Here is a 24,615-nt window from a genome sequence, read left to right as displayed (position 1 = left end):
CTAATCTTTGTGATCTTGACTTCATCTGTCTTCCTGACAAAATACATTTATCATGATTGACATGGAGGGGGGGGGGGGGGGACCTCCAAATATAATGTCTGTACATGCTATGCTATTGAGGTGAACAAGTGCATACAGAAGATACATGTTAATGTTAATAACATTAAAACCAATCGATATGAACTGTTATTTTACAAGAAAACACAGTACTAGTAAACTAGTAACCTACATGTATCCATACTGTTTGCTTTATATTGGGTAAATCTTGAAAAGCTTTACAAAGCTTGAATTTGACAGGCATGATGGATGGAATGCTTGGGACACAACTGATATTCATCTTGCCCTATAAATCATGCTTTCTACTTGATTTGTATCTCATGTCTTTGCTAGTATTGGACATTGCCCTTTGAACATTTCCCTCTTCGCTCACTGCAAAAATTGCTGCATTCACTCTGGTGCATCAGAAATACACTACAAGCTGTATAGGATATAATAAACAAATACAACTGCACTTTTTGAGCTGATAATAATGAGTTGTTTTCTGTGCAAACAGACAAAAAAAAAAAAAGAAAAAAAGAAAAAAAGAAAAGAAATGTTGAGCTATTAGCAAAATATTGCATTACATGATTTATTGGACAATGTGTGAAGCCACAAACAAATCAAAGATGAGTTGTGCAGTTTGCATTGATGTTACATATGAGAAAAATCTATCAAAAGCCTTACATCCATGAGTCATTATATTTGAAAATCAAATTGGTTAGGGAGAGAAAGAGAAAATGAAATCTGAAGGCAATATCTCTATGTATTCCAAGACATCTGACGTCTGAGATCTTGGTGGTGTAAGACTTCACGTTTTATCTATAGAAAGGAGTAGACACAAACAAGAGACGACAAAGATAAATCAATATCGAGGTGGAAAATGCATACACACAAGACATTCTGCTCTTTCAAGATTTACATCATGAACTCGAACCAAAATAAAAATTATGTTTTTCTTCTCTCAATACTCGACGCCAAATGTTTACTGGACCAAGGGCAGAACTGTTGCAAGACGAGCTTACATAGGTGTTGCTGTTGATGCCACATACTTGAACAGTCTGATACACTCATATTGGCAAATAGCACTACAGTGCACTCCCATTATGACGACCATGGTTATAATGAAATTTTGGATACAACAAAGCAAAATTCAGGGCCCCAAATCATCTAGATATCTTTATACACTTTGTCCCCCCCGATGTAACAAAATTTTGATATAACGAAAGAAAACTGCTTGTCCTGAGGACTTTGTTATAACAGGAGTCACCTGTACCTTGAAAGAGTTGTGCGTTTTGAAAGAAAAACAAAACTCGGCGATTCGATTTCTGATCTTTAAATGCAATTTGTCCCAACCCATAAAGAATAGATTGATGTAACCAAAAGAACTTTGCAACATGACAAGTATTTTTACCTTCAACATGACCTGATTTCATTGCATGTTCTTGAATCATTTAAATTTACTTGCTCATTTAAAGCCAAAGCATAGTTCTCAGAAGGACTCAAAATTCATCTTCCACCATCTGGAATTTCCTAGCAATACATCAAAAGGGTCTACCAAGAAATTTGTCTTGCTGACGTGACGTGCCAGGATAATGAGTTGCTTCGGAGTATTTTGAGATCAAATGTGTAAAACAATTTTGATTGTATGCATTATGCATACAGCTTTTATTCCTGAAGAGCCCTCCCTGTTCAGCAGTAGAATGGTGAACATTATTAGTGTGTGATGATGGAATCATACTCCAGCAGTATACTGTTGAATTGCATGTAGCTAACAAGCTGCTGCATGCAATTCACTCTCGCGTGATTGATACTGCATGGCCCGATATATTGTAATTGATGTAACCAAACATAAAACGTAGCAACCAGGACCTGACATGCTCTTAGACTGCAATACTTCCGGCATACCTTTTTAGGTAATATTTTGCATTTTCATCATTACCCAACTGAAACTGGGTTATCACAATATCACTCAACACATTTTTATGTTTAAATCGCCACTTCACAATGAAATTCACAAGTTTCTGCAGGTGTATGAGAAGTATGTTTCGCCTCAAAGGCAGAGACGAATCGTACAACAGCAACAACAAAAATTCATGTTTGATGTAAATACATGTAATTACAAAAAACTTCCATGACCATAGAATTCCAAAATAGACATGTGGAACTGAGAGAAACATGAAATTGCAGAACACATCAGTGATACAGGTGCAACTTGAAAAGATCAAGTACAATGCAGTTGGGTGTAACATATATCTTGACACTAGTTGACGTTCATATAAAGCCTTTTCCACTGGACACAAAGTGCTTTAAATTGTCATTCCTAGGTCAGCATTAGAGTAAAATATATACAAACGTCAAGGCGGTTCCCATCAAATTGAATGATTCCTGTTTTGCATAGACTTTTATGTGTCAAGTCCCACATAAGTAATCCCAGACAAACCGTATGAAGAAATAAGCCCAATGAGAAATTTAATGATTGTCATTTGGCAGATGAGAGTGTGCCAGACAATATGGAAGACAAGACTCTGCGATTGTCTTTTTTCATAACCATTATAAAACTTGTATCGAGTTAACCATGATGCAGCAGAGAATTCGCACTTACGCAAATTGTACTTGTGATAGCCACAGGTCCCCTGTGCCCATGAGTCCCTCACATCTGGTGATAGAACACGACGACGGGTGTATCCCCATTCTGCCCCCTCTGCTGCTGGTTCTTCAGCTTAATGTGCAAGTAGATTCCTCTCACGAAAATCAGGAAGCCTGTTGGGGGAAGAGAAGGCCAATGATGAGAGAGCAGTGATTACTCAAATTCATGGCCTGCTCAGCATTCATCATTCATTTCAACATTCAACATGTTAAATACTGTAAAACCATAAATGTTTGTGTGCATTTAAATTTTGCAAATTTCACAAGAGCCAAGATTCGCGAACTTAAAATTCATGCGAAGGTTGTCTACACTTTATGCATTAAATGTCAGAGGCGACTCGCAAAATTTCATGCTGCAAAAAAGGCCACTGGCTTCAATTCACAAACTTTATGTTTGATGCCAAAATATCTTGCATCACAGCAAGAGCGCTTTACGCTAGCCCGCTGTCGCATACATACTGCAAACGTAGGCATAGTATGACGGGCTCTCGGTGTGCGTGGAGTGGAGCAAATCGTATGGATCCTAAGATTGCATGGTAAATGGAGCCACAATTGCACGAATGATGACGTAATAGTAAAATGGGACGAATGATCAATATCAAACAACCAATCAAATGACAAGGATCTATCTAGGTGTTAGATAAATGATAATATAATATGGTCTTCTTCGTCCAGAATAGCTTTTTCAGTGTTGCCACTGCTCTACCAGAGGGTGTTGCCAAGTACTCATACATCTGGGTCACGAGGGACATGGTGGGCAAAAACATCTTGTCAAGGCATGTAGGAGCTTGAAGAGATTTGAACTCGGGACCTCCAGTTGAAAGTCGTATTCACTATGTCATAGTGCCCCCAGTTTGATAGCATGTTTATATAATAGGAGAGCAAAGTCTAGCCTCAATTTTTGAGCGGCTCACCACATAATATCAGAGCGACAAGAAGGCATGAAGCACTTTTCATATACTCCGCACAGCACTGGGAATTCTGGAAGAAAACAAAAAAAGCAACTTAAGTCAAGATCATTCACAAATAGTACAGGGCAGATGTAACCTACAATAAATGCACATTCAGCAATAGAAATAAAAATGAGTGTGAAGTTCGAGGAAAATAGGACAATCCCTTCGAAAGTTAAGACTTTTACAAACAATATAATAATATAATTTCTGCATTCACTTAATAATCCACATACATATTTGAAGTAAAGTCCCCTTAAAATTCTGACCATGTTGTAATTTACCATTATACTTCTGCAATTTGAATAGTGTGTAAGTCAAGGCCTAGTGCTTGCCCTATGGATACCACTTGGCAAGGTTTTTGAAGAACTTCAAAGCAATTCCCTCATCAATTACAATTTGTGATTTTTTTCTGCAACTAATTGCTATCTAGCAAACCACAATGTTTAATGCAATAATCTCATTATGTATGGCTTCAATAGAATGTGATTTCATAATAATCTGGAATGCCAACAAGAAATTACATGCAGCTTGACAAATTTACTGTTGGGTAATAGTACTGTATTTCTTCATGCGGCATATGCACATAAACATTGATATTCCTTGTTATATGTCCAAACTTGCCCGTTAGACCTAAAATACATGGCATATTCAGTTGAATAGCACTCCGAGAGAGAACAGAACTGATGTCATACCACAGCACCTACCTAATAATACTTTGGATTCAATGATGCAAGTGTTAGCAAATGTTATCATACCATAGCTATAATGGACCATTTGACCATGGAAGCTCCAAAGCCTGAGAGGGCGCCATAACGTCCCGCCATGCTCATGCTCAGGCAGTAGGCGAAGACGAAACCAATCCAGTTGAAGATGAATGCCACTGCAATGAAGATTTGAAATCAAGGAACCTGTCAATAACTGGTCTGTGTTGATACTATAAAATGAACTTGGGACGTATCAAAATGGAGGCCATCACTTCCTCTACAAAACAGCAAGACAATTTGACTGTATTTGGAAAGTTTTGTTTTGTTTAAAAAAAAAAAAAAGAAGGAATCCCACTGCATATAAACATGAAAATTACAGGACAGAGGAATATTTTAGACTAGTCCTGTGTATACTTGGGCAGGTGTCTATGGGAAATGCGCGTTGTAGCAAAATCAGCTCATCCCAAATGGACTAGTGAAGGCCAATACTTTCCATAATTTTTTTTTATAAAGTTGTCAGTTGGAATAATTTTGGGTTGCTATGGTAATGACCTAATTGCTGGCAACTATTGATCATTTCGTGATTGCTGCCAGAGTGACTGCAACTGATCAAATATTTGCATGTTACTCCATATGAAAACATGAAGATAATATTCATCATCATTATCAATGGTAACATTACTCATTTGGTAGAAATCATTCTTTGTAGCTTGGGGCTGAATTTCAAATTATTTCACACAGGATGATGTACATGTAACACTGGTAAAACACCACAAAACATATACAGCTTGTATATATATATATATATATATATATATATATATATATATATATACACGAATATATATATATATATATAACGAATATATAACGAAATATATATATATATATATATATATATATATATATATATATATATATATATCGTCGCTGGGGCGACAAGACCTCGTATCTACAAAATGTCAAATATTCAGGAGAGCCAAAAAACATGGCAGCCAAAGCACTGTGGCGAATGGGATGGCCTTTCCTTTGGGATGCCGTGGTGGCTTCATTTTTGGAGTAAGACAGTTGGGATTTGGACAGGACATCACTTAACCCATTATTTGACCAATAATCCAAAAAAAGTCATTTTCACCAAAATTGCAGATACAAGGTCTTATCACCCGAGCGACGATATATATATATATATATATATATATATATATACAGTGCACTCCTGTTATGACGAAATGCTCGGGACCGGCGGTTTTCTTTCGTTATAACGAAATTTCGTTATAACCGAACAAATACAATATATAACGAAAACAAGGAAACCACACATATATATCATATTATGCTTGCTGAATACTCATCATACACTGGAAAGCTATGTGAAATGTGATGGGATAACTGTATTACAATAATAAACGCAAGTTCCACTCAGAAAGTGTGTGTGGCACAAGGAGCGAACACACAGTGGTGTGAAGCGTTCACCCATGCAGAGACGCTATAAATGCTTGTTCCGCTACGTATTTTCGAAAGCAATTCGCATTTCGTTATAACGGAGCACATTTCTTTTGTTTTTCTTTGTCTGTGGCGCTCGGAAAAGACTTCGTTATAACAGAAATTTCGCTATAACCGTGTTCGTTATAAGCGAATTTTGTGCCATAGACTTTAATGGTGATAATTTTGGGACCAGAAGATTTACTTTGTTGTAACGAAATTTTGTTACAACCGTGTTCGTTGTAACGGGAGTGCACTGTATATATATATATATATAGATATATATCTGAACTAAAACAAGACATAATTTGCATTATTTCTTAATCCCTAATGTTACAGTGACAAAACCCCACCCCTCTGCCCCCTCCCCCCCCCCCCCCCAAAAAAAAAGACCAAAAAAAACCAACAGGGGGTGGGGTTTATGACGAAAGATGACTTACTGATGAAGGAAAGGGTGAAGATCATGTCAGACCCAAGTCTGGAGTTACTCCTGGCCATCTGATCCTGGGAAGTAAAATTCACGGCAAAGGGGGAAACAAAGAAAGACAGAGACAGAGACAGAGAAATAATGTGTGAACTGATGGTAGAAAAGTAATACAGGCAACTTGTCTTATAATGAAGTCCTTGAGACCAACAATTTTCTTTTGTTATATCATTATACACTGTATACAATATTTCATTATTTCATTTTATCCAAATAAGTACAAAAACATATAGACAATAGGGATAGTTTTGGGACCTGAATTTCTTTGTTGTAACAAGAGTTTCGTTATAACTGTTATAGTTACGACAGGAGTGCACCGTAATACCCATGATATTCATGAAATGACCCTTCTTATCTATTGACACTCATTCAAATCAAACTTCACATTTCACAAATCAAGAGGTGGGTTTATTTGCTGCAAGCTCTTGGCCTCATGAAATTGATGACTCAAAATTTTACTGGCTATCTTAGATTAGAGAAAAATGAGATGGAATCAGGTAGGTTCAAAGATACAATGTATTTGGTTTGTATATGTTAAGAAAGAATGTCAAACAAATGTTATTTCAGCGGAAAAAAAGAACTTTGATCTTTTCAAATGTGTTGCTAAAGCTAACGATCATTTATACAATAGTATGAATTGAGGAGTTACATTGACTTTTAAAATTCCACTACCAAAACAAACATTACAGATGTCTTCTGTGATAACGAAGTCCCTGGGACCAGCAGTTTTCTTTCATTACATCAAAATTTTGTTATAGCCAAACAATGAAGTAAATACACGTACATTGTGATAAATAATTTTGAGACCTTAATTTTCCATACTTACAGATTTTTTTTTTTCTAACCCTGTAATTCTTAGAAGTTCTTGCCATGTTTCCACATATGCTTTCTACTTGTATCTGCCTTACAATCAATTAATGATTCTTCTAGTGGAAAAAAAAAGTTGCTGGTTTTTCCTATATCTCATACTCGGTGGTGCCAATAGCAACATTAATGCCATTGATTATAAACCAAGTCAAAATTATTGTATGATGCAATCACACTTCATTTGTCCCACTTCAAGAACAGGCTCTTCTTTTGTTTTATTTTGCTTTTTATTGACGAATTATAAAAATAAGCCAAAGCAAACTGTGACATTTGAGAAAAATATGTAGTAAAAGAAGGACCGTTTATCATAAGGTAAACACACATCAATCATGCAACTAGGCTGATTGATGGCCCAAAGAAAAAAACACAACAAGACACAACAAATATCAACCTTCCACGCTTTGACTGCATGTGCACAAACACAGTTTAGCATCCATCATTTTGGTTAAACGCTGGACGGATCTGCTTCCCTGATCACGACTGCCAAGCCGGAGAACCTCATACACAGAAACAACTACTATCACAGAAACAACTACTATAAACGTTGATATTTTTTTGCGCTAAGCAGCTCAAAAACATATTGGAGCTGCACAATTTCCAACCCATTCAAAATGTGCAGAGAAAATTGTGAGGATGACATTTTTGCAGGTTTCAAAATCAGCGATAGCCAAAAGTAGTGTGAAAATCAATTTACCATGGAAATTTCCACATTTACAGTATTCTACTGGTATGGTGTCCACCTGCATTAACACTCAACTCGTGTGTTGACTTGTAAAAAATAATACCAGAAGATACATTATATTGTATACATTCACTTTGAAAATAAAATAAAAGGAAATAAATCGCCACTTACAGACATGAGTCCATCATCGCTGAGCTTGCTATCCTCTGTCTCTTCTGTGTACTTTGGGGGAGGCTCTGATGGAGTTTCGTAGGGAGGTGGTATCAAACTTTGACTCTCATCTTCCTTGCCTGCGAGGGCAACATTGTCAAGTTTCAACGTCTCAAGTACAGATCGTGTAAGAAACATGCTAGTGATTGAAAACACTGCTGGTAGTTCTGTGTTATCTTTTAGAATCTAAGAACAGTACGTCAACATGTATGATCACATTTTTAGTGCTACATCATTGTCTTTCTCACCTACAAAAGGGGCTACCTTTTCTTTCATATACTGCACTGAAAAATGGAAAACCCTACACCAAAAACAAACACCTTCCTTGCTTTAGGTGGTAATTGCAAAGCAATACACTAAACTGTATGATTCACAATTTAAACTGATTTGCAGTTGTATCCAGAAATAGTGTAAAGCATTGACATCAACATAGGAAACACAGTATCATCCAACCATTCATTTAACAATCCCAGTGTTCTTGAACAATATATCACTGTAATCCTTTTGTTTTGCTTTGTTCTTGTTGTTTTTTCACAGGCAAAAGTTCTTAAACATTGCAGGCAGTCTATTAAAGTACATGGTAAATCACAAACAATACCATTTTCACACTATTTGAGAATGTATTTTAGTTTTTGAATACTAGAGCACATGCAAACTCTCTAAAAATGTGTTCATCATCACATGATTGTACTTTCGTCCGGATCACCACTTATAGATAATGATGCAGAGTGAGGTCTCTCCCCTGTACATACCCTCTTCACTCTGGTTATCTGATGGGTCCTCTTCTGGGGTTGCCGGAAGCACTAGGGTCAAAGTTACATGCTGTGGCCGGTTCTCACGTTCTGTCCTGCAAATCTGAAAATTTAGGAGGAGAAGAGAATGAATGTCAAGTAAAAAGGCATGTGTACTATAAATGAAATTACTGTAAATTTTTTGCTGTTTTCTCATATGATATCTTAAATATACCACTCGTCCAGTTTTGAGTAAAATGAAAACCCTTACTAATGATGTTCACAAAATCACAAAGTACAATTATATTGCAAAATTATTATTATATAAGATAAGATTTAGTGACATAAATGTATGATGCCATGTTGCGATTGTCATGACTGTACTGCTACTACTTCTCTTTGGTGGATGTGTCCCAGATACTGGACATGATGTCTGTCAAACATCAATATATGCATGTCTTTCATTATGTCCAATAACCCCTCTATTAAATGCAGAAATTTTTCTGTAGCCCAGTAGTCATCATCCTGTGGTTGACCAAGGCAGTCTCAAAGAAGTCAGTTAAATGGCCCATTCACACACAAGAGCTTTCAATTTTTTGCATCACAATGAAAAAAAATCAATTTCATTTTCCATCATTCATATACAGCATGCCCCCCCCAAAAAATTATTCAGATGATAGCATAGCATTTTAAAGCTCTGTACTGCGCATGCCGAAGCAATGACCACAGCATGACCCGAGCATGACTCGGGCACTGTAGTGTGTGGACCTAGTGTGGTACCTAATACAACATTTGTAAATTCCATCATGGAAGTAAAACACCTTGGGTTTTTTTTTTTTTTTTTTCTCCCCAATACTGTTCACATATAAGTAGGGTAAATTGTTGGGAGGGTTTTCAACAAATCAGGATGGACTTATTTCTGCATTGTGATATGGATCACGATAGTCTTTTTAGCAATTTGCTTTTGTTTGTTTTTTTCAATCATTTTGCAATAATCATTCTTTTAAACCATTAATTTTGGGTGCATGCAAAGTATATGAACAGCATGAGTATAATCTGTACTTTGCCAAAACAAACAAACAAACAAGCAATCGCACAAACAACTTTTTTTTTTTTTTTTTTTTTTTTTTTTTTACTGAATGTCAAAGAGGATTATCTACTTCTTTGCAACATTAACTTTTCTTCTTTTTTTTTTTTGCGTATCATGATCATTCTGTTTTGATTTAGCAGCTGGATGCAATCACTTACTGACACTTGACATACATTGTAATGCCATACATGTTTAAATGAATACATGTTCAAATAAATTTGTATGTTTTCAAGAGCAGAGGTTTATATATGCAATTGGTTGAAAAGTAAAATACAGTTTGGTTGTTGTTGTTTTTTTAGGGGGAGTAGATTGTGATACAAATTGTAATGAGATATAATGTTGAATTTGACATAATTTTGTTTTGTTTGATTGTGTATCTCTAGCACAATTTAAAGGCATAATTTACCATTTGCACATAAAACAAAAACCCAGCATTAGTGTTTTAAAATACAATGTAGTTATAAAATGCAAGTTAGGGATAGAAACAACCACTGTAAAAAACTGAATCCATATAATCAATATTAAGTATTGTTAAATACACAAAATGTAAACAATAGTTATAATAAGAATGCTTCCAGATTAAACCGTCTACAGTTTTATATAGTTTATTGAGAAAAATACTGATATCTCCCTATATTTTAGGCTTTATTGCAAAAATTGTATATGGTAGGATGTTTTGTGATACAACAGACCTACACATATGCATCAAATGTGAAATCTTGAACATTTTTAAAATCACTGCTCCCAAAGGTAAACTGGACCTTTAACTGTTTTGTAATTATCCCCCTTTTTTCTTTTGTTTTTATTACATAGAGAGACGACATAAGTTGACTTACATTTTGAAGTGAAGATTGGATAATTTTGGGGTATTTTTTCATTTATCTCCTGTATTTTAATGTGATATTTTTATCAGACCTACTGATCTGTTTTGATAATGTGTATTCTTACATAGGTCTATTACATATGCGTACAGGAATGCATTATATGAGGGCTCACATGCCTAATAAGGGCAATAGTAAAATAATTACTTTTGTGAGCCCTAGCCCATGTATTGCTTCCCTATTCATACTTTGTGTTGTACAATGTATGTCCATACTGGTCTGTGCATGTGTTATACATCATCCGTGTCATTTTCAGGTGATTGTACATGTTGTGTTACTGTTATTGTCATTTTCATTTGGCTGAATAAATAATAATTATAATAATAATAACAACTAGCCCCTACACACCATCAGCATAATACCACTGTCATCATGGTTTGAATGTCTTGGTACCATAGTTGTGAAATGTTCATAGACTTGTTGCTTATCAATCAAGCACTTGTCAATGCCATTAGCTTCTTATGTACAACATGCAGGTCCACATATGAACAGTTTGCAAATTAATATCCTACAGACAGTGAGTATTGAACGATACACACTTTGCATTTCAAAGCATGGATGAGCAAACATTAGTGTATTACTATCTATCAATGTAAACCATGCTGTCCGTAATTCGACCAAAATGTTGTCCAAAATTTGACCGTTGACGTTGGCTACATGTAGAACCAGTCCTACGCTTTTGCTTGCGGTCAAATCTTGGCATGGGAGGTCGAACCTTGTTGGTGCAGGTTTTTTAATACATCTCTTGTAGGGAGCCTACTAGACACTAAATTCATAGGCCTAAAAAAGGATTAAAATAGAAACTCTTCTCTAACGTTAGACCTAATTTCTAAAGTTACAATTAACATTTTCTAAAATTTTAAAAACATACAAACCCACATCAGTTCGGGAAACCCACTCACAAGGGGGGCCCCTCCTTATAAGTAACCCGTCCCCCTTATAAGTAACCCCGTCCCCCTTGTAAGTAACCCCCGGGGCACCCCTTATAAGGAGTCTCCACGCTTTTTTGCAATGCAACGCGAAAATGAAAGGACTGCGGCAATTCGCTTGATTATGTCCATAAAGCTTCACAAGTTTCCTAGTTACTCACGAAATTTGAGCAAAATCGGTTTGAGGCATCATATCTAAAATCATGGATTTAAATGCGATGTCAAACGACCCATGCGAATGCTGAAATGCGAGCGATTACTGGCGTGAGTGTCGCCAGGCGCGGCGGCGCGGCAATGCTTGAGTGCAGACGTGGCGACTGAGTGTCCGTACTCAGTCGCCACGTCTGCACTCAAGCATTGCCGCGCCGCCGCGCCTGGCGACACTCACGCCAGTAATCGCTCGCATTTCAGCATTCGCATGGGTCGTTTGACATCGCATTTAAATCCATGATTTTAGATATGATGCCTCAAACCGATTTTGCTCAAATTTCGTGAGTAACTAGGAAACTTGTGAAGCTTTATGGACATAATCAAGCGAATTGCCGCAGTCCTTTCATTTTCGCGTTGCATTGCAAAAAAGCGTGGAGACTCCTTATAAGGGGTGCCCCGGGGGTTACTTATAAGGGGGACGGGGTTACTTATAAGGGGGACGGGTTACTTATAAGGAGGGGCCCCCCTTGTGAGTGGGTTTCCCGAACTGACATGGCACAAAGATTGAAAGAAAGCTCGGACTACAAATTGTAAATTCATAAAGTAAGATCTATGATACTGGATAGTTAAAAGGAAATACATAACATAGAACCCTAGAGCATGTCATGGCCTGGTACATGCGTACCGAAGAGTCTGTATATATGTATGATGATAATGCCGATGATAGATACTCCGGATACTGAGAGTGAGAGAGTGTTCGCTGCTCGTGTTCATTCATTGTCTTGTCTTACTCTGTTAGTCTCTTAGTTCTACTGTCAAACAAAATGTCATTCAACTCTATAATAACGTGTTACTAATTTACTGTCAGATGTTAACCCCTGTAGACCTTCCTTACCTCGTCATATGATGGCGGGTTTTCCATGTTCAGTCTTTATGTGTGATAAAGGGTCGATTTCGTTCTCACGAACAGAGATTCTTTTCCATAGTCGTCCAGCAGCAACCAATGATCATAATTTGCCTACGTACAGTACTACCGCTGCTTGCATACACTGCGCTGCGCTGCATGCACGGATCCGGGGAATACACAGGCAGGATACTGAGAATACTGTACACAGTTTGCACTTCCGTGTGATGCGCTAGTAATCAGAAGAAAAAGATGCATGCGAAAAACACCACCGAACTAAAACATAGTGGAATGCGTGTTCACCCTGGAAATACGCAGCCACCAAAACTTGCTACCGCCGCCATTTTGATAGGTCAATTTTTCCTTATATGGAGTGCACGCTATGTGGATCCAACCACTCTCTCATTTTCGATTGTTCATGCACGCGTCATATCGCGCACCCCACCCCCACTTCCTCATCAATCGCGCACACACTGGTAACACGGGAGGTATATGGTATGATCAAGGAGGTATGTTCAATTCGGTGTAATAATGGCATAGATAAAAATGGCAGTGGTAAAAATGGCAGAGGTGAAAATGTCAGAGGTAATAATGGCAGAGGTAAATAATTAAGACAGTGGTACAAATGTCAGAGGTAAAGTTGTCAGTGGTCGAAATGTCAGTGGTCAAAATGTCAGAGATGAAAATGTAATTGATAAAAATTTAGTTGTAGAAATGCAAGATGACGAGGTAAAAGTGACAGAGATTTTATTTTCCTTCATGTTTCTGACACCTTTCTAGCAATACGCGCTTTTCGTGCCTTGAAACTCATGTATATAAGTTGAAAAATGGTCGGCAAGTCAACAATCCAATTATATCAGTATGAGCCTCAGTACACCTGAAAAAGGACATATTGACTACCATACAGCTCTACAGGTATCTTGTCAGTAAAATATCAAACTTAGATCTCGTAGGTCCTATACTATGTTAATAGGTATTTTAATAAGAGTGCAAACTTCTGAAAATAAAATTGCTTGATAACAGACATGCAGGTATGAAAAATTGGCAGGGATCTTTTACTGTTTTTGTTATCACTGGGAGAAATTTAATAGGGCAGTGTTACATTTCTCCCCGCGGCACATGTAAATCCTACTTTGGTGATGATGGTTATCTACAATGTAATTTCTCTCCAGGTTGTCTCATTTCTCAGCGCTTGATGTCCCATTTCCCCCCAAATTAGGGGTTAAACAAATCATTAATTACACGAAAATGTTATATATATATGTATATATATAGGGGTATCACAAAATGCTCTACTAATGTTCCTACACTCCTGTGCTACATACTCTCTCTAAAAAGAATCGAGTGAAAATATTCACTCTTAAAGGAGTGAATACAAAAAAGAGTGAATTTAGAGTGAAATTGGAGTGAATTTTGAGTGAAAATGTTCATTTTCACTCATTTTGGGGTGACCTCAGGGATCACTCCTAAATCTTTGAACAATGTAATGAAATATTTTGCAAGAGCCTACTGAAGTCTGCCGATACATCTAGCTGTAGTTTGTTTTTTGCGTTTTGTATTTTTACTTCTACATTATGTCGTGATCAGGCCTTGTGAGAAAGATATAGGCTCCTACGAAACTTGAATGTGAGAAAATAACATAGAACAGGTGAAAAATTAGCGGTTCGCTTCTACAATGTCTCCTTCACTTCTTTACACTAAACAGTTCAAAAAATGAAAAATAATGACAATATACTAGCCTGGAAGTGAGCGGAATTCGTTTGTGTAAGAGTGTGTATGTGAGAGTAAATGTTGTATATCTGCGTATAGAAGTATGTTTACATCAAAAGTGGGTTCGTGCGTGTGTGTGTGTTTGTGTGTGTGATAACTTCATTGGGCGAAACAACGTATAGGATTATACTGTTTAAGGGCTATGCAGCATTGTTGAAACCCCCTTTAGTAATAATGATAATAATGATAATAATAATGATAATTTCCCATAGGCCTATACTAGGCTCTTTTTTAGCTGGTTTTTTATTCCTCTGAACAGACAGATTACGCCACTGCACTTGAATCAAAATCAGAATAATGAGAGTGCTGTCATCTTTTTAAAACATAATTCAATAAATATTCTTCAAATCTGCAATTTGGATTTGATAATTTGATAAATACAGTTTGCTCTGGCTCTAGGTCATTATTCAAAACCTCTTCATACGTTTACCTCTGACGAAATCGCTCTCATTACTTCCGACATTTTACCTCTGCCATTTTTACTTCTGCCATTTTTACCTCTGCCATTTTTGCCTCTGCCATTTTTACCTCTGCCATTTCTACCTCTGCCATTTTACTATGACATTTTTACCTCTGTCATTTTTACCTCTGCAATTTTTACCTCTGCCATTTTTACCTGGCACCAATCAGGTTCCATAGCTAGATAGAGCTAGGGCCTACGACAGTGACACTGACAGTGTGTAAATTTATGATGATGATCGATGGTGATGATGTTGATGATGCCATGATTAAGATCAAATCCCCAAATGAATGTTTGTTTTGCCAAATTTTGGTGCGTTTCAAATTCCATGAAACCGTGGTCCCGAAACCGTAATGTTTGTATTTATTTGAATTTTAAATGACAAATTTATATCAATAATTATCCTTAACTTAAGGTTGAGTTTATTTTGATGGCAAATTTTCACACACACACACACACACACACACACAAATCAGCTCGCTCTCTCACATATCATTGAGTATCATGCATTGACCCTCTCCCCCAGCTCACAATTAATCATGTATTTGTAGCCTGTTTGTAAAATTCCAGGATATTCTTGTAAATTCCAGGAGTTTTTAGTGTTGATTTCAGGAGGACTGACCTTGAAAAGTGGAAGCACTGATGATATGAAGCAATAAGACAGACGCAGGATCTTGCCTGCTTTTGATGAGCAACTGAAACTCTGGGCCTAACTTCTTTTAGTGGCGAGCATTATGCCTAAATTAAAGTGCTTATTAATGAAGAAACTTGATTTATTTACGGTGCATATGTAATTCTAGGTGTAATAAAGTAATCTAGAAATTCAACAAGAAAAAAACGCCGCAAACATGTTAAGAGAACTAATGTGAGTCCTCCGCATAGCCGCCATACAGCCTACACACAGCGCCCGTGCACACATGATTTCGTCGAGCTCTGGACCCTTTTTATCGACTTTGTCAGACTGGCAAAAGATCGAGAAGTTTAACTCGAAGTTTTGCCAGTGTGACCGCAAACTTTCCACGTAACTTTCCGCCAAACTTCTCGATCTGTTTGCGGGCTATGTATCCGAAGCGCAAGGCCATTGTCATGTACAAACGTGCATTGTTACGTCATAATCACTAGCCACTGGACGGCGTACTCTTGCTTGCGCGCGTACCAGTGGCCCAGTCTGACCGCGCCTAAGCGTGCACTCCATATAAGGAAAAAATGACCTAACAAAATGGCGACGCAACACGGTAAATTTGGCTGCACGGTCTCGTGTATGTTGGGAATAGGGACACGCATTCCACTATGTTTTAGTTCGGTGAAAAACACCCACAGTGTACGATGATAATCTAATACAAACTTTTAATATGATTATTCAGTTGATTGCAATGTAAGTCAGTTTCACACTAAAATATGCTATAAGAATATTTTTTATTTTTTTCATAAATCATTTATAACTAGGTAGACTTTTAATTGGCTAAAATACTCAAATTAATTGCAAACACAGAGCGAGGTTTGTTATTAACTTTGGCCTCGGCCTCACTCGCAAAGAATAATAATCCGGAAGTGAAAATGCTTGTGAAATCGGCCTTTTACCTCGCGGGAGGTTTAAAAAGACTCAGTCACGTCCAAATGACCAGTCTCTTTCCCGTCATATGGAACGAGAAAGAGTGCTTCGTGTGGTACAAGTGCAGCAGAAGGAATTACTGCACCAATGGAAGTGGTGATCCAGGGAGACAAGTGTTTGAAGCAAAGAAGGACCGGTTCAACTGTGTTACCATCGATCTTACGTCACAATCCATTGGTGACGTCTCGTTTGATAGCGTACTAGACAGTAAGTTACCAGTACGCGGGTATGCATGATTAACGATTACAGCTTACAGGTGGATAATCATAATGAAAGGCAGTAGCATCTACGTGGTGGTACAGTGGTAGCAGTAAAGATCCTAAGTAGGTAGCAGTGGTAGGCCACAGTGCAGTGCAGTGCCAATGGGACAATGGTTAAAGCGTGAGGGGATGGCTTAGCTATTAGCCTTAAACATACCTTGGATAAACATACCTTGGATGTGGGCGTAAAGTTATACTTAACTTATTTGCCCCTCGGTGTCGTCATGACATGACATTAATATCTTTTGGTTAGGTGCTGTGCAGTGTAACATGGACAAAAAAATCTCCCATCGGGGTTGTATTTGTTCTTGTCTTGACTCCAAAACCTCTCTAGGTTAGACTTGAAACTATTCACGGATGGGCTGTCGATTACAAATGATGGCAACTTATTCCACTCACTAATAACTCTTTGAGAAAAAGAGCACTGTCTCACTTTGGACTTTATATGTTTCTTCATCATCTTAAACTTATGACCACGCGTCCTTCCTCCAACTGAGAACTCGAAAAAATCTGAGGACTTCATATCATCAATCCCATTCACAATCTTAAAAATCTGTATCATATCGGCTCTATACCGTCTGTATGCCAATGAAGGCAATTTCAAATGTTCAAGTCTTGCTTCATAACTCAAACGTCTAAGTGGACGTATCATTCTGGTAGCTCGACGCTGTACATTCTCTACTTTTACAACATTCTTCTTCCAATGAGGATGCCACACTGATGAACAATATTCTAATGTCGGTCTAACAATAGACTTGTACAGTTGAATAAATCCTTTCTCATTAAAAGTAGAAAATGTACGATTGATAATTCCAATCCTACGATTCGCTGCAGTACAAATTGTGTCCACATGATGAGTAAAATCTAACTTCTTGTCATAATTTACTCCAAGATCGTTTACATATGTAGCTACTGGAATGGGCGCGTTTGTTTCATCCATTATATAATTGACACATGGGTTATTCCTTCCATAATGGATAACTTTACACTTTTCCTGGTTAAAAGGAAGCTGCCACTTTTTTGACCATTCCATCACTCTAATTAGTTCAGCTTGCAGATTCAGTACATCATCATTATCATATATCTGTGAATACAACTTGGTGTCATCAGCAAAAAGCTTAACTTCACATCTGCCACTTATCAACACATCAGGAAGGTCATTTACATACAACAGAAACAAAATCGGCCCCAAAACACTACCTTGTGGGACTCCACTAGATACTGCAGTTTGTGAAGATGAAACACCATTGACCACCACTCGTTGTGATCTTTCACTTAAAAAAGACTTAATCCACTTCAAAAGATTCCCAGTGATCCCATACGTTTCTACTTTCCTAATCAGTCGTTCGTGAGGTACCATCACTGGTACACTGTCAAACACCTTACTATAATCTAAATATATGCAATCGACGTTTCCACCATTGTCTATTAAATACTTTAGTCCATGTTTCTGATACAGATAATAACTGTGCACCAGACATGTTCCAACACGTTAGAATCCCTACTCGCTCTGTCACTGGTCACATGACTTGCTAATGTTAAGGGATCATATAGTTTTGGTTGACACCTAATTTCAGGTTTCTAATATTCATCATTATCTGTAAGGGAGTGTAGGTAGATTTCTAGGTCCTGTATTTTTTGACGAGATAATTAGAAACCTCTTATGAAATATGAAATCGCATGTAATTCCATGAGGAATTCAATGTTTATTTGATGAAAATTGGTTTTGAAATGGCCGAGATATCCAAAATAATAATAAAGTGTGGGACCCACACTTTTTTACGATCGCTTTGTTTTACTTGTTTTTGGATGTTTCAGTCATTCCAAACCCGATTTTCATCAAATAAACTTTGAATTCCTCTTAGAATGGTATGCTCTGATAGTCTGCTAATTAAATTGTTGTCTCAGTCTCGGTCATACCCATATCAGTCTGCTGATTTAGTAATTTTAGGGCTATACAAATTTAAGTTACTTTGCCTTGACACTTTCTGGTTAAAACTATTGGCAGAGGTGACTAGAAAAATATATAATGGTAATTTACCGGCACCTACAAATGTATTGGAACTTTATTCACTGTCGCTGATGAGGTACGAGAGGTGCAGCCCTGAAGTGAATGGTAAAAAAGAATACACCAAGGTTTGATTACTGGTACCTAGAGAAGACACCGCGAGGCCCATATAGTTTTAATTACAATGTAGAAACCTGAGATTAAGCAGAGTAGAAGTCTAGTCTAATTTGCTTTATATTTCAAGACTTTGGAATAAAACATTTAAACAAAAGATGGGGAATATGTGAGGTGAGAAATCGTGTGGCGGATGCTATGTTGCAGATAGCCCGACCAGACGCGGTGCCATACAGCAACTAGGTTGTGTATAGTTATGTTGTAGAGGGATCGTACAGTGATGGTATGAATTAAGCAGGGTGCAAAATCATTGTTTTTATTTGTGCCATTTTACAAAGTGACAGACGAAGCATGCAGCCTGTAATGTCAGTACCATATATACTGAAGATACTGGAAGATTGGTGCATAGCAGCTGTTGGACTTCCAGGTCTATCCTCTCCTGATTAGTCTCTATCATCAGCCCACTTATTGCTTTACAATGTCACAATTGCTTTGTTGGAAATTGTTACCAGGTGTATTTCAAAGAGTGACATTGAGCAGCGCACGATGCCATAATTGTTTATGTGACATCATTTCACAAATACTGTCAAAGTGGAAATTTTTGTGCATTTCGCGCAATCCGAAACTAGCACGAATATAAAAGCATGCGAATATTTTTGCTTGCCATATGTTCCAGTAGTTGATGTCTGGATTCTGCAGAATTAAAAACACGTGAAACTCTTCTTACCCGGCCGAGCACGAAAAATTAGTTGCGCGAAAATATCCACTTTTACAGTAGTGCACTACATGTATTTGGAAAATGTTGTCATGATAGGCAGAGACATCATTTTCCAAATAGCAGTCTATACAATGGAGTGTCAAACAGGCCAATATTCTGAAATAGTTGAAATACAGGTATACAATGTATAATCATGTCAAGATCTTTCAGCTAATCTCTAGAATTTCTACAGGATTAATTTTTGGTCCAAAATATGCTGTTTATGATTAGTTAGTGAAGAGAAAATTAAAAACATTAGAATGTTTTAAAAATACATGTACCAAATGAATGAACGTAAGTTAGAAGCCAGTCAACCACAAGAACGTCTACCCTTCCACAATCACAATTGCAAATTTAGCAGTTTTCATCTCATTGAACAAATATACCACCCTAATAATGGCGGTGTTGATGTTACTACTTCTGATGATAAGATGATGACAATGCTGATGCCTCTACAATGAAAATGATATTGAAAACAAATAAATTCAACATCATTAACAACAAATGATTCGAACTTAGATAACCAACTGTGAGTGCAGTATAGTTGGTGGTAAACTGGTAAACTTGACAAGGGATTTTTCTTTTCTTTTCTTTTTTCTGTTACCTAGATTCTCTGGCAGGCTGGAGGCGGGATGGGTGCAATGCAGTCTGGCTCCACGTACCAATCCGTCAGAGCCACCTGATCGGCGTTGCAGCCCGGCGCGGCTTCACATACCACCATGCAGAAGACGACCTGGCTGTCCTGTCGCTATGGTTACAGGAGGGTCCATCTCGTCTGCCGGCCTTTGCAAGCCACACAGTGGGCGTGGCAGGTGAGAGCCTCTGCTCATCTTTAATTGCTGTAGTTAGTCTGGTTTATCATGACATTTAATTACCCACATGTCTTCATGCCTCATGCCTCCAAAACTCACCGTTAGACAAGTAAGATTATGAAGAGAGTGCTTGCCAGTCTAATGTCTGTGGACACTTGCTCAATTAACTGAGCATTTTACAATTGTAGGCATGTAGAAAAATATTTTCCTTTTTGTGTTGTATATACATAGTAATAAAAAGTATCTCACATGTATGTTTTCAAGCAAGAACAATTTCTTTTGGATTTTCTTACATCTGCATAGTGTCCAACAAATTTTCTATGTGTGCATGCAATTTTGGTGTTTTGTTTTTTTTTTTGACAAGAAATGAGTTGTAAGTGTTCTTTTGTATGATGGTGAGTTTGGCTGACAAAGGACTCTCATGCAACATACCAAAGATCAAGTTCGTAGATTTTTCCAAGAGTTCTTCATTTGCAAGAGCTCTACCAGATGTCTGTTAGTTTCCTGACCACTTGATTTCATGATTTCTTTTGCATGTGTAGGACTGGTTCTGAATGAAGAGACAAGAGAGTTGCTCATGATTCAGGATAAAAATACGGTGAGATCACGTCCATAATGCCCATTTCGACATTTATTTTTTTTTTGCAACATTACTGTAGATTGTGCTGTGTTGCATATCAGTGCCAAAATTGAGAAATCTTTCTGATTACAGAATTCATTAAGATTAACAAGAAATCATCAGCTCTCATAGTGATGCTGTGTTCAGATGCTATATTAGATTCAACTTTCTCTAAAGATCGTCAGAATTTAAAATTGTTATTACTGTTCATCTTACTGACTATACAGATGCCAGTGTGTTGATCAAAAATATAGAGGATACCATTCCAATAATCCTATTAAAAATAAAGCTTATTTCATTTTTAAGTACCAGTATACTTAGAAGTAATTCATATAATGTCGTGAGAACTGTCTTGTCCTGTTTATTTGTCCCAATGCATCCATCAATTTCCAAAGCCATGTTGACTTTCTGTAGGCAAATGCAATTACTTCATCATTTTTAATCACAAAAGGTTTCAATCATCTTTAGATGGGTACATCAATGATGTGTCATTATTTGACCTTTAAAGGGTAGGCTGTTGTATGCTTTCACTTGCTGTGACTTATCCATATATACGTGAGTGACATTTACAGAATGTACAAAAGGCCAGCACAAACCGAGATGCAGTCATTGAAACTTGACTGAAAAAACACATTAAATGCAGGAATTGCAGAGCCTCTGGGATGTTTAGCTTGTATACAGCACATTAGGAATGTCCATTCTTCTTGTAACATTAACAGTCAGTTGTGTCAACTCTAAGTTAATTCTGATGCAGTTTGGACAACTGTGTTTTTTTTGCTCACTTTTCCTCTTGTAATAAATTTCTTGCCTGCATGATTAACGATAATATGTACTCCAAACCTTTGCCTTTATTCAAAGCTAGACATCCGCTATTTTGTGTCTCACTAATGTTTTATCTAGCATTGTATGTATGTTGATATTCATTTATTTCATCACTGCTGAGGTTTTTCTGACCTAGAGTGAAAGCATTTTATTATGGGTGCATTTTTATTTCATTCCAAAAATTGAAATCTTTACAAAAAAAATTGTCATGATATTATTGGTGTTATGATTTTTTTATCAGCTTTCAAGATGGAAGTTTCCGGGTGGATTTGCGTGTCTGGCAGAAGACATTCCTGAGACGGCAGTGAGAGAGGTGTATGAGGAGACGGGCATCAAGACAGGTGGGTTACCAATGGAGAATGATGGGAGCCTGGTATCCAGGGAACCTAGGGGTACCAGTACTGGATGAAATGAGTCATGACTGTCAAGACTATGACAATCAGGACATATTTATTTCAATGAATTTTTGTTCTTTAGTTATGTGCTTTCACTGCACAGGCTTTGGGACTCATTGTGATGTTACTGAAAATAGATAGAGATATATGATGTTCCTTCTCCCCCTTTCTCTCCAAGTTTTTCCTTCAACAGCCACCCCCGTACATACATTTCTACAGGCCAAACACATACACCCACACACACACACAGTTGCAGACAAACACGCCAATTAATATACTTGTACCATATTTACTATAGTTACCTTAGTTTATAGGAATAGTTTCTTCATTCCTTTTTCAATGCCAGGCTTGCTTCAAAGCCTGAAGAAACATATGTGTGTTTCTTTGGATATTGTTTTGATATGAATTTGGAGCCACATATGAATTTACAGGTTTGCAGCTTTGTGATCCTTGACTTGTCAATTTGTTTACTAAAAACTGCATTTCACTTGTAATATTAAATTTGCAGGAAGTACATATAGTATGTGCAGGGAATCATACAGAAAGATCAAAGAATACGGTATTATGTACAACTGTATGAAAGTTATAGGATATTTTCCAACACACTTTAAATAACTTCAAATAATTTACCGAATTAACACACTTTTGCACAGTAAACCATGTCCTATCAAATGTGTATGAACCTTAAGCCCGCCACACACCATACGACTCACGACTATGCGACTGACAGATTTTGGATCTGAAATAAACAAGTGTGTTTATTCTAAGGCTATTGTGATTTATTTCGGATCCAAAGTCTATCAGTCGTATAGTCGTGAGTCGTATAGTATGCGGCGGCCTTTAGAAGCCCTCTTTGCAACAACAACAACAACAACAACAAAAAATCATTTAATTCTGTATTGTTTGATTTCATCCCAAGAAATCTAATGGTATTCTGTTCTCGTGAATTTCTGCTTTGCTTTTCTGCCCTGACCCAGAATTCCAGGGAGTGCTTGCTTTTCGTCAGCAGCACAAGGTCCCCAGCGCGTTTGGCCGCTCCGATATCTACGTTGTGACCCGGCTGCGACCCTTGACCTTTGACATCAACATCTGCACCACTGAGTTGAGCAACGCCAGCTGGATACCTGTGGAAGAACTCACTCTGTCCAATGAGCACACACCCCTGACGTGCCGCATGGCCAAGCTTATCCGACACGGGCTTGCCGAAGGCTTCGACAAGGTGGACGTGGGCATGCACGAACTGCCGTCTGTCTACAAGGGCATGACGTATAAGCTGTTTCACAGATATGTGCCCGATATATGACCATTTTGCCTTCGCATTCTGTTGTATACGTAGTTGATTCACAGTAGGTTTCATTATATGAGTTAGTCTAATACCAATCGATGATTGAATAAATGTGATCAGATGATCGGAAGACCATCTGTAATTCAGTCTCCCATGTGCAGAACATTCTTGGTGATGTTCTCCCACATCAGAACATTTTGTGGAAACAAAATGACGTACTAAGGAACCAATTCATAATCAAATTAGGGATGCAATTTGGGTGCCCACTACGTGCACTGGAACTGCATACAGTGGTATAGTGATAGATAGTTGTGGGCTTGGTGATGGTGCAAAAATGCTTGACACAGAAAATTTAAGTGGAACGTATGTGTTACTCTCAGATTATGTGGACTGACAAATATAACGGGTGATGGCTTCTGTTGTTGATGATATACAGAATGTTCTAACTTTGGGCTTTAAATCACAATTTCGGGGGGAAGTTGTAACTCCCTCGACTTTGTCTCTGGGCTTTAGCCATTTACCTCAAAAGCATTTCAAATCCTTCAGGTAGGGCATTCTGTGTGTTCACTCCTCGGCCAATCATTTTCTGTAAGTATAATATTACTTGGTGTGTGTGAATGTCAGGTGTGCTCAGGTATTCAAAGTTGTGATGATAGTCTTCCTCATGTGTCTGGAAATCTGTCTTCATGCTCAAATTTACACAGTTATGAAAAGGTAAGGTGGGTGCACTGTGCTCTGAATTATAAAAGGTTCAGCAGTAAAAGTTTTGCTGCATTTCTTGTCTACTCCAGCTAGACATTTAATGTCTGATGCTCCACTTTTTATCAAAGATGTGTAAATGGATACATGGTCAAAATCTGAAAATGAATGTGGTTGGATTTTTATAGCATACATACGTAAGCTGGAGGTGGCATGGCTGGAATGATCCATCCAAGTAGGGTGAATGCAC

The 24,615-nt window shown here is 37.6% G+C and overlaps 2 protein-coding genes across 2 annotated transcripts; one reads left to right on the top strand and one right to left on the bottom strand.

Moving 5' to 3' along the window:
• Positions 1-315: 315 nt before the first annotated feature.
• On the bottom strand, positions 316-12,867 carry LOC139725176 (NEDD4 family-interacting protein 1-like). Its single transcript, XM_071636269.1, has 8 exons — positions 12,744-12,867; positions 8,820-8,922; positions 8,029-8,147; positions 6,265-6,328; positions 4,394-4,518; positions 3,600-3,666; positions 2,642-2,799; positions 316-858 (listed from the first exon to the last, which is right to left on the bottom strand). The coding sequence occupies exons 1-7, from the start codon at positions 12,768-12,770 to the stop codon at positions 2,690-2,692; spliced, it is 615 nt and encodes a 204-aa protein (XP_071492370.1). The 5' UTR covers positions 12,771-12,867; the 3' UTR covers positions 316-858; positions 2,642-2,689.
• A 3,732-nt stretch (positions 12,868-16,599) lies between these two features.
• On the top strand, positions 16,600-23,684 carry LOC139725178 (nucleoside diphosphate-linked moiety X motif 6-like). Its single transcript, XM_071636270.1, has 5 exons — positions 16,600-16,801; positions 20,342-20,545; positions 21,088-21,143; positions 22,228-22,327; positions 23,359-23,684. Exons 1-5 carry the CDS (start codon positions 16,600-16,602, stop codon positions 23,682-23,684), a joined length of 888 nt encoding a protein of 295 aa, XP_071492371.1.
• Positions 23,685-24,615: the final 931 nt, after the last annotated feature.

Source organism: Diadema antillarum, unplaced genomic scaffold, assembly GCF_040938485.1.
Source record: "Diadema antillarum isolate AM-2024a unplaced genomic scaffold, OU_Dant_1.0 seq00000021_RagTag, whole genome shotgun sequence".
Lineage (NCBI taxonomy): Eukaryota > Metazoa > Echinodermata > Echinoidea > Diadematoida > Diadematidae > Diadema > Diadema antillarum.
Note: the sequence above shows the minus strand (reverse complement) of the source record. Positions and strands in the feature narration are given on the sequence as shown.

Bases quoted from the DNA above. Each gene is read 5' to 3' on its own strand.
- LOC139725176 (XM_071636269.1), bottom strand. From the start codon at position 12,770: ATGGAAAACCCGCCATCATATGACGAG. The intron at 8,923-12,743 runs GTAAGGAAGGTC...CTAAATTTTCAG, and splicing joins ACCCGCCATCATATGACGAG to ATTTGCAGGACAGAACGTGA. The intron at 3,667-4,393 runs GTATGATAACAT...GTTTTCTTCCAG, and splicing joins AATGGTCCATTATAGCTATG to AATTCCCAGTGCTGTGCGGA.
- LOC139725178 (XM_071636270.1), top strand. From the start codon at position 16,600: ATGACCAGTCTCTTTCCCGTCATATGGAACGAGAAAGAGTGCTTCGTG. The intron at 21,144-22,227 runs GTGAGATCACGT...TTTTTTTATCAG, and splicing joins TGATTCAGGATAAAAATACG to CTTTCAAGATGGAAGTTTCC. The intron at 22,328-23,358 runs GTGGGTTACCAA...GCCCTGACCCAG, and splicing joins GGAGACGGGCATCAAGACAG to AATTCCAGGGAGTGCTTGCT.